This window comes from Lactuca serriola, chromosome 1 (genome assembly GCF_051521515.1).
Source record: "Lactuca serriola cultivar US96UC23 chromosome 1, Lser_US96UC23_V15, whole genome shotgun sequence".
Classification (NCBI taxonomy): domain Eukaryota; kingdom Viridiplantae; phylum Streptophyta; class Magnoliopsida; order Asterales; family Asteraceae; genus Lactuca; species Lactuca serriola.
The window spans coordinates 51,208,310-51,218,389 of record NC_136408.1 but is presented as its reverse complement, the minus strand read 5'-3'; the positions used below and the strand labels follow the sequence as shown (position 1 = coordinate 51,218,389).

Sequence of the window (10,080 nt, the reverse complement as noted above, 5' to 3'; positions counted from 1 at the left end):
GGCGTTGACTCGCCGAGTTGCTCCATGGGTAAGTCTGGCTTCCGACTCACTGAGTCACCCCCCATGACTCACGACTCCACTCAACAAACACGAAAAAGGGGAAAACTCGGGGACTCGCGACTCGACTCGCCGGGTCCGATGAACGACTCGTCGAGTCTTTCACATGCGATTACTATATACTTGATTTTGCTTGAATCCAACTCATTCCATACATAGATCTGGGTTCTTAGGGCTTGATTAACACGTAAAGTTTCCAACTTTACGTGTAAATCAACACCAAAGAAGGTTTTAGGGCTCAAAATGCACTAAAAGAGTAGATCTAGGGCTTTCATGCAATATGGCTCCATAAAGGTAGTAGATCCGAGCTCCTGGAGCTCAATCATGCCTAGATCTAAAGATTAATCAACTTATCGCAAACCCTAATTCATAATCAAGATTGGAAATGGCTCAAGAAGGACTTTAATGGAGCTCTAAGGGACTCTTAGCATGAAAACAGAAGGAAACTGAGTTATACCTCAAGGAATCTCTGAAATAACACCAAGATGTCTGGCCTCCTTCTTCTCCTCTTGATCTACTCTCCTTTTTCTCTCAAAATCTTCAAGAAATGACACCAAAACACTTCAATCTCACAAGGAACGAGGTTAGGATGATATAAGGAGCTCTGAGGGTGAAAGGGGCGAGCTTGGGGGCGCATATGATGGTTTAAATAGGGTGCAAACCGTTGAAATTAGGGTTTCATCAGACAGCGGGGACTCGCCGAGTCCAGAATATGGACTCGCCGAGTCGCCAACTTAAATGTGTTCCATAACCCGACTCTACTCGGCGAGTCGGGCCTACAACTCGCCGAGTCCAAGGCTAAAAATGCAAAGTACTTGGGTAAATTTTACATACCAAGAACCAGGTGCTACAATATATATATATATATATATATATATATATATATATATATATATATATATATAACCATTTATTAAAAATATAATATAGTTTTTAGGGTGGGATTGCTTATTTAACTTAATAAGCACTTTTTCATAAAAATGTTTATTATCTTATGGGTTGACAAAAAATAATTTCTAAAAAAGTGTTTATATTAGTTTATGTGGTAGCAAGAAACCATAAGTTTATAATCCAACAAGTCATTTTAGGTGTTGAAGTCATAAACATTTTTCAAAGTTAGGAGCTAGTGTGTAACCTGTTAAAAACTCATTTTTGAAGTTAATAAAACATTCTTTTTTAGGATAATAAAAATTTGTTTTCAAAAGTACTTTTTTATTTCCCAAATATTTTTAAGTTTATTGAAATTTTGAAAAGTTAATAGGTTAATAATCACTTGTAGAGTCCAAGCTTTTCACAATGCTCATACCCGTAAAGATGATACATTCGATAACCCAATAGCCGAACAAAAATATGTAAGTGTCTATTGCTTAACATTAGAAGTATATTGCTGTTTAATGCTTAAAGTGATTTATAAAGTCGTTTTTATTTAAAGTTAGAAATACATTACTATTTTTTTGCTTTAATTAGAAGTATATCTTAATCATCTTTGTCCCTTGATAACAGTATTTTAGAAATACATTACTGCCTGCCTAGGCTTTGATTTTTTTTTTTTTTTTTTTTTTTTTTTTGTTTTTGTTTTTTTTGTTTTGTTTTTTGTTTTTTTACGTTTGTTTTGTTTATATATTTAAGGTTAATTTAGTATTATTATTTTTATTATAATTTTGCTGCCTTTCCCTTACCCTGCTCTGAAATCTTTTGAAACATAACTAACTGCCTACACATGTAACATTGAATCATCTCTTATGTTTCTTCACGTCCTCTGTAAATAATGTGCTTTTTGTTTTCGAATTAGGGTTTTCTTGGGTTGTTGATTTCTTTTATACTCGGATTTTACAACAGTGTTTATCTTCCTTATTGGAAAAGCTTCTACATGTAAGAATGAAAACTCTATTCTTTTATTGATTGACTCTGTAAATATTTCAAGTATTTGATTTTCGATTTAAGGTTACCATTTGTTTCTTTCTATGGGTTCTAACCAGGGCCAGAGAGATCAATTCATGTCAATATTGTTGTTATGTAGGATGATTATGCTAATTAGTTGGCTACCCGAATAAATGCCCAACAAATAAAATTTTATAAACTTAATGAAACAACTATAGAAAGCAACATATCTATTTGTAGATTTTGTTTATATCTTCCAACAAAAAAAACATAGAAATTTATGTAACTTCCATATATATATATATATATATATATATATATATATATATATATATATATATATATATATATATATATATATATATATATATTCAGAATTAAGAAAACTCATGACATAGAGTTTATGATTTCAAGTAATATTATTTATACAACACAGGTTTTATTGCATGATAACTTCAAATAAGATTTTTATATAATCTTTTTTGATATTAAATTTCCCTTGGTTTTTTTTCTTGAGGAAACCCCGATGAAGTTGTTGGCTTCCTTTGATTCTTAAGAGTGTTGTGTGTAGGCAACGGGGTTATGAAGCCAAATATTGTGATCTCATATTTTAACATGAAGTGAGAGTAGTGTTCCCATGTTATAAAATAGTGTTAAGAGGAGAGAGAAAAAGAGAGAAAAAGAGAAATAAATAATCTGATTGGGTGTTGTCTCTCGTGGTCATTACCACATTTCATAACGTCACATCTTATAACTGGAGGTTGGGACGGTGTTCCAATCGTCACGACATTGAGGTGCCTCCACGTAGGCAAAAACGCCCTTCCACGGGCCCGTACCGAGTACTCTAAGCCATGAAGTAGTTAAAGCACCATGAGTTGTCATCACATAGCATTCAAATCTCAAAATGTTGGATCAATTGAGAACTTGACCTATGTTTCTAGAGTAGGTAAGCAAAAGAGAGCATCAATGAAAGTTCAACGTAGAAATACTAAGTTTAATTTAATAATTATATAATTACTTTGCAAACATTACTTGGAAAAACTTGAGCTGAACTAAAGCTTTAAACATTACTTGGAAAAACTTGAGCTGAATAAAAGCTTTTATATTTACAATAAATCTTAAAAGAATTAAGATTTGTCATGTTGATGGAATGAAATGATAAATGAATGAAATATAACATTCCTTTTTGTTACTTTCTATCTAGACTTCTGTATGTTACCATTACATAATTATTGATAGGTACTAGTAATTTCAAAATTTAAGAACATATATTTGACAAAATCATTTCTCGATTTCAATTATGTTAAACAGAAAGAAGATAAAAATAAAAATGAATTAATTTTATGAAGAGTTATTTTGCTCAACTTGTAATTCTTATGGGGTCAAAGTGTAAATATCTTTCAATTCGTAGATGTGAAGTTTAAACCGATATCTCCTGCCCCTTCTTCTTCAATGGCTCTCAACTTCTCTTGCCATGCCGCTGTTCTCAACACCCACCTCCGCTGTAATATCCATCTCTATACCTCTCTCTCTCTCTCTCTCTCTCTCTCTCTCTCTCTCTCTCACACACACACACACACACACACACGCATAGTATGCATATGACAACCATTTTTTTAACTATGAATCTCAGGTAAATTGGATGCTACTCTGAACAAATCTCTTGAGAAAGTTAGGGATTTACTCATAAAAAATAAGGTTCCCTCAATCACAACTTTCCCACAAAAATCTCTTCAGAAAGGCAATTGGGTCAAGCTAATTTGTGGTGCTAGCTTTGAGGTAAATTCTTTTGACGAGTTTTGATTTTTGAACTTGGGTTTCCACTTATTCGTTGATTGAATGCTAGATACTAATTTTACGTTTCGAATTGTAATTTATATAAGGTATGATGTGATAGACTACACAAAAGGTACCTCCCATAATCTGATTCCACTTTCGATTTTAAAACTTATTCAGTCGATTTAAATAAAATGGATCAGACGATACGTTATATCCACCACATACCACATATGGGGTGGATGCCACATCAGCACCACATTCCACTACCACTAACATGGGATACCTACAACTAACACACCACTTCATATCGTTATTTTTATTTTTTTTAATTCAAAAATACAATAAAATTATTTTTTTTAATTCAAAAATTACAATAAAATTATATTTTTTATAATTAAAAAGCATTCATTTTTTTAAAACTATTTTTTCATTAATTATAAAAATAAAATAACAACTTTAAAATACACTACTTAGTTAATCTAGAAAAAAAAACATTATATTAATAATAAAACGAACAAACGTACATATAAAAATCTTAATCGTCGTTCATGCTATGTTGGTACAAATGTTCCGCGACATCTTCTCGAAAATTGAAACACGTTTCACTGTTATGAATTTCAACAACTCGCTCTAAAAACACATTCGTTCCGGGTACGAACTCCTCAATTGGAACGACAACGTCGTTCGGATCATACGTGCAAATCGCTCGACCTTCATCTTCAATAATCATATTATGCATTATAATACATGCTAGGACCATTCATTTAATTCTTTCTTTATCCCAGAGTCGTGTAATATATTTCACTATATGTCATGTTTGCTTAAGGACTCCAAATGCCCTCTCGATATCCTTTCTCGCCGATTCCTGTTTTTTTGTAAAAAATTTTGCTTTTTCACTTCGAGGAACCGAGTATGCCTTCATCAATGTAGAATAATCCGGGTATATCCCATCACCAAGGTAGTAACCGTAATTGTACGCGTGCCCGTTTACCGTGAACATCATATCAGGTGCTTTGCCGGTCCAAATATCGTTGAAAAGTGGAGACTGACCAAGAACATTAAGGTCGTTGTTAGACCCCGCTACTCCAAAAAAGGCATGCCATATCCACAAATTTTGAGATGCAACAGCTTCTAGGATGATAGTTGGTTCACCTATATCTCCTCGAGTGAACTGACCACGCCATGTAGTTGGACATTTTTCCCAAGCCACATGCGTACAATCTAGACTGCCAAGCATACCAGGAAATCCATGCCTCTCTTCATGAGCCGAATATAATATCTCAATATCACGTTGAGTAGGTTTACGCAAATATTTTTCGTGAAAAACCTCATAAACATATGCAGAAAACCAATCTACGCATTCAACTGCGGTCCTCTCGGATACTTTCAAGTATTCGTCAGATGCATCAAATGCTATACCGTATCCCAAATACCTAAGAGCAGCCGCATATTTTTGTATACTACTAAAACCCATTCTTCCTCTAGCGTCGGGTTTTTGTTTGAAAAAATCATAACGAGATTCTAAAGCATTACTAATACGTAAAAATATAGCCTTATTCAGACAGAAACGACGTTCGAATGAGTCGTCATTATAAAGACAATTATCGGCAAAGTAATCACGTACCAATAAGTCGTGTGCGGCTTGGCGATCACGATTGACGACCGCACTTGTACGCGCTGCATTCGAACTTTCTTCGGCGTGAACGTGTTGCACAACATTGAAGAATGTCTCGACGAATTCTACGTCGTCATCTGAGTCAAAACTTTTTAAAAACTCCATATGTATTGTGGGATCCATGTGTATGTGTTTTGTGGTTTTAGAGAATAGAATGGGATGTAAATTTTGGTATAATAGAAGTGTTATTTATATTAGTAAATTGTGTTTGAAAAAAGAAAAAAAAAGAAACGGCCAAAATAGCCGTTCAACGGCCAAAAAATTCGAACACCAATCACCATTCTCGTTTGAATCTGTCGTCGGGAACACGAATGACAACGACCACGACCTACCACGAACCACCGGGGCGGTGTGCACGAGCATGGTTCGTGGCCACCTCAACCACGAAGTGCCTCGTGGTTAGTATACCATTCGGCCTTATAATTTTTTTGGCAATATCCAATTCAAATGCTTCTAGTTGTAGACTTGTAGTTACAATGCTGTAATTAGAAAAAAAAAATACGATGCTATAATAAACAAATCAATAAAAGTTAGTTGCTATTTTTTTTATTAAACCTTTGAAATATTGCGCATTCTCCCTAAAATGATGAAAGAATTTCTGATTTTTTGACCAAAGTAGTTTTTCCGTATTAGAAAACTTTAACTAATTGTTGCATTTTGGTTCCAGGATGTTGTGGATATTAGGAATCTTTCTCTTGTTTACACTCTGGCTGGAGGTATATAAACTCTATTAATTTTCATCATTAATTTTCCAATACTTTGATCATATTAAAAGAATGACTTTGAATTATTTTTTCTAAATTGTGTTTGTGTATTTATTGTAGTTGACTGTATTGACTGTGCTGCGGATGAGGCAGTAGTGAACGCAGTGAACGAAGGAATCAATGTTGCAATGACTATTTTGCCCCTAAGAAGGCCTTGGGTTATGATAAGTGTCAATGATGATGAAGATCTTCACTTCCGCAAAGCTGGTACATGTCATAAAGCACAATGTACAATTATTTCATGCATGATTCAATATCTGTTTCATTAAAATATGTAACACTAACAATTATTTGTTTAACAGAATTTGACCCAGATGATTGTCCGAAGGACTGTACAAGACCATGTGAAAAAATATGTCCTGCTAATGCGATATTTAAGGTCTTTTTTCTTTTTCTTCTTCGAATTTATATCTTTCACTTTTTTTTTAATGGTGAATTTTTATTTGATATGAAGGCAGGAGTAATAAATGAGCGATGCTATGGCTGTGGACGTTGTTTTCCAGTTTGTCCATACGATAAAATAAGTTTGTATATTTTTTTTATTTTAAATTTTTTAATATTTTTCTCATTAGTATGTGTGAGATCTTCCCAAAATTATACTGATAAATGATTTAAATGATTCAGAAGCAATGAATTATGTAAGAGATGCTTCTGAAACATCTAAACTTCTTGAGAGGGATGATGTTGATGCTATTGAGATACATACAAATGGAAGGTAAATTATTTTATTTTATTTTATAAAATAAAATAAATTTTTATTTTTGGGTAAAAACATTCAGGCAGACTGATTCTTTCAAAGAGCTTTGGAGTGGTTTGGGAGATTCTGTTAATCATCTAAGGCTTGTGGCAGTAAGTATTTTAAATTTATTATTTAATTTTTTTTCTTGAACATAAAATTAAAAATATTTAAATTTTTTTAATTACAAGTAAATGCAGGTTAGTTTACCTTATAATGGAGATTCAACTGTCTCTATGATGAACAAAATGTACTCAATTTTAGAACGCGATCTTTGTTGCTTAAATTTATGGCAGGTATGTGTACATGATTTAATGCATAAAGTACAACATGATAATGCATGATCGAGTGATATAATTTTAGTTAGATGGTCGACCAATGAGTGGAGACATTGGACGCGGGGCCACGCGTGAATGCATTGCTTTTGCTCTTCGTTTGGTTTCTTCTAAAGACAAACCGACAGGTCAGCATCAAATTAGTATGGAATGTACAAGTGTTTAATGCATATTTGATGACGTGTCAAGAAACGATGATATAGGTTTTCTACAACTCGCGGGTGGTACTAACGCGCACACGGTGGACGGGTTAAGAAAACATAACCTCTTCCAAACGACAATTTGTGGTATAAATAAATCTTGTTGTCCCTTTGTTACTAGCCAAATTTACCTATTTGCCCATGTTACTAATGTTTCTAAAAGATTCTTTATTATGTTATTATTGAAGGGTATTTTATACATTTGATTAATAAACAAGTGTATAATTAATTGTTGTTCACTTTCTTGTTTGTTGTCTTGTGAAAGTTTTTCAAACTAAAGTTATCAATATACAATTTAAATGTTGCGATTCTCAAAGTACTCTTTATTTCCCATATTGCCCCTTGAGCTCATTGGTAGCCTTTCCCATCCATAGAAAATTCGGAGAGGTCAATGTTGTCCAACTCAAACGCTTTGATTGGAGGAATTGCTTATGGGGGATATGCCCGTAAGGTTAGTAATAAGTTCTTTTACAAATTTTTGTGTACAAAATGTAACAGAAAAAGCCATTATGAAAGGAGAGGAATATTTTGACCTCGTACATGTTTAATGTTTTTTGTTTGGTTTTGTTTTTTCCCAGATTGTTGGAAGGATTTTGAGTTGTATGGAATCAGAGGGTGGACTTGCTCACATAGAATCGTACCCAGACCTTCTGTTAATGGCTGTTATGGAAGCTCTCAACTTAGTAGGAGGGGTTAAATCTTATACTCATACATTGTAAATAACTAATTGCTAGCTTTAGTAGCATTAGAATCTTAGTCAACAAACAGCAATAGTATACCTTTTTGTCTACTATCAATTCAGAATAATATACACAATAGTGAATGCAAATGGATGATAGTGTTACGTGAAAAAAATAGGGAGAAATATATGTGAAAAGTAGATAGTGTTCCACAAGAGACAATTTGGAAGACTCTGGACGCTAGAAGGATTCCACTGAATTATGTTAGGGCGACAGTCTTTCCTAATGAAAATCGGAGTATATGTTTATTAAAATTTAGGTTTTTTTAGAATATGTTTTTTTCTTTTTAAAAAAACGTAGTTTTATATCTTCTAAAGTTGTTATAATTTTACTTGTTAAAACAAAATAACGACGTTAAAAATTTTATGGTCAATAATATGGTGTGTGAGCTAGCTATTTAAAGAAAAAATAAAAATTTAAAACAAAATTTTGAAGATGGAAATAATATGGTACGAAACACATGCACGTGGAGGTGTGGACCGAGCGCACGTGACATGACCACACAAACTTTGGCGAGGTCAAAAAGGAAGGCGTGGCAAGTTGTGGTCCGTTAGATAAGGCGATAGTGGAAAACAGAGTTCGTGAGCGGAAAGGAATAAAATATATAAAGCATACGAGCGGTGGGCCCGGGTTGTATACAATTTCACGTGTCAGGGATATGATAGACAACCATTGCATGGGGCCAATAATTTAAGGTACAAGTAGCTAGATACAAGTAGAAAGTTGATACAAGTAGATATATTTCTTTTTGGTGTTCGAGTTAAGTTCTTAAATTAGCTTTTATATCAATATACTCATATATTATTTAAGAAAAATGTTAATATAACTGAATGTTTGTTAAGAAATAGCTAGAAAACTATCCCTTGGGGAATAATGAATCATACTACGAAATTTTATTTCTTTGAAATGATTTTTGTTTTATGCTATTTGGTTTTAGTAATGCAATATTCAATATCTAGAACTCCTTCTCACTCTCAGTGGTAGTCTCCTTAAGCTGCTGACCAACGTTTCTAGTGATTGTGTACATACTAAAGCATGAAAACCTTAATCATTTACCTCTATAGGGTGTTAGCCAATTATGCTCTTAATCATTTACCTCTATAGGGTGTTACCCACATTGGCGGATCCATATGCTTGCCTGGGGTAAAAGTTTTGAAAAAAAAATAGTTACTTAATGTGGTACCCAAAATTGTTGATGTGCTGCCTAAGCGATATATATTATTCTCTTGTTAATTGGCTTTAATACCCATTTCATATAAATGTTTTAATGAAGTTTTCTTTTTATATTTTTTTATACTAATATACAATTAAAGCAAGATAGTACTGAAAACATTAATTATTCAAATATGCACTAATGTCAAAATGATTTCCTCAAGATATATAATTTTTTTTTATTCTTTTAAAGTTAGCTTATTTTGATATATCTTTTCAAACTAAATACAAAAATCATTAGTCAAAATCCAATAAAACTACATTACGTTAGATCATATTTATATAGGACTATAGGAGGTTTTCTATGTTCGCGATCCTAATCAAACACATTGATTAGAGATGGGGCACGACAATGTTTAATAAACAACTACATATTAAGCTTGATCTCGAGTAAGTCAATTAACAAGTGGATTATGAATATCTTATAGTTCAAATCGATTACACCCCCTACGTCTAGTCTTCTTGTTATTTGGTATTTGAATGGTTCTTTGGGAATTGTTAGTTTTTATCTTAATTTGGAGACACTTAATCTTAGCTAACGATCCAACATCCAAAGTTAGAGTTTTTCCGGTTTCACCTTTTAGTTTAAAATGTCTATCTTTGGTCTTATGTAGATAAACTTGTGCTACCCATAAAATTTTCTTCTTGATCCGCCATTGGTTACCCATTTGAATTCTTCCACGAGGGTATCTACAAGGGCT

The 10,080-nt window shown here is 33.1% G+C and overlaps 1 protein-coding gene across 3 annotated transcripts; it reads left to right on the top strand.

Annotated features, from left to right (window-relative positions):
• The first annotated feature begins 3,337 nt into the window (after positions 1-3,337).
• On the top strand, positions 3,338-8,256 carry LOC145088051 (uncharacterized). 3 transcript variants are annotated; one of them, XM_079026257.1, is made up of 13 exons: positions 3,338-3,442; positions 3,572-3,717; positions 6,060-6,108; positions 6,217-6,363; positions 6,459-6,535; positions 6,611-6,680; positions 6,781-6,871; positions 6,936-7,005; positions 7,093-7,188; positions 7,256-7,355; positions 7,431-7,514; positions 7,802-7,878; positions 8,006-8,256. In XM_079026257.1, exons 1-13 carry the CDS (start codon positions 3,391-3,393, stop codon positions 8,144-8,146), a joined length of 1,200 nt encoding a protein of 399 aa, XP_078882383.1. In that variant the 5' UTR covers positions 3,338-3,390; the 3' UTR covers positions 8,147-8,256. The 3 variants fall into 3 exon arrangements, with proteins under 3 accessions (XP_078882383.1, XP_078882376.1, XP_078882391.1); XM_079026250.1 differs by having other exon boundaries at positions 6,459-6,680; XM_079026265.1 differs by lacking the exons at positions 3,338-3,442; positions 3,572-3,717 and adding an exon at positions 4,196-5,790.
• Positions 8,257-10,080: the final 1,824 nt, after the last annotated feature.

Excerpts from the sequence above, each read along its gene's own strand:
- LOC145088051 (XM_079026250.1), top strand. The coding sequence starts at position 3,391 with ATGGCTCTCAACTTCTCTTGCCATGCCGCTGTTCTCAACACCCACCTC. Across the intron at positions 6,681-6,780 it reads TTGTCCATACGATAAAATAA|AAGCAATGAATTATGTAAGA; the intron begins GTTTGTATATTT and ends TAAATGATTCAG. Across the intron at positions 7,189-7,255 it reads GTTGCTTAAATTTATGGCAG|TTAGATGGTCGACCAATGAG; the intron begins GTATGTGTACAT and ends ATATAATTTTAG.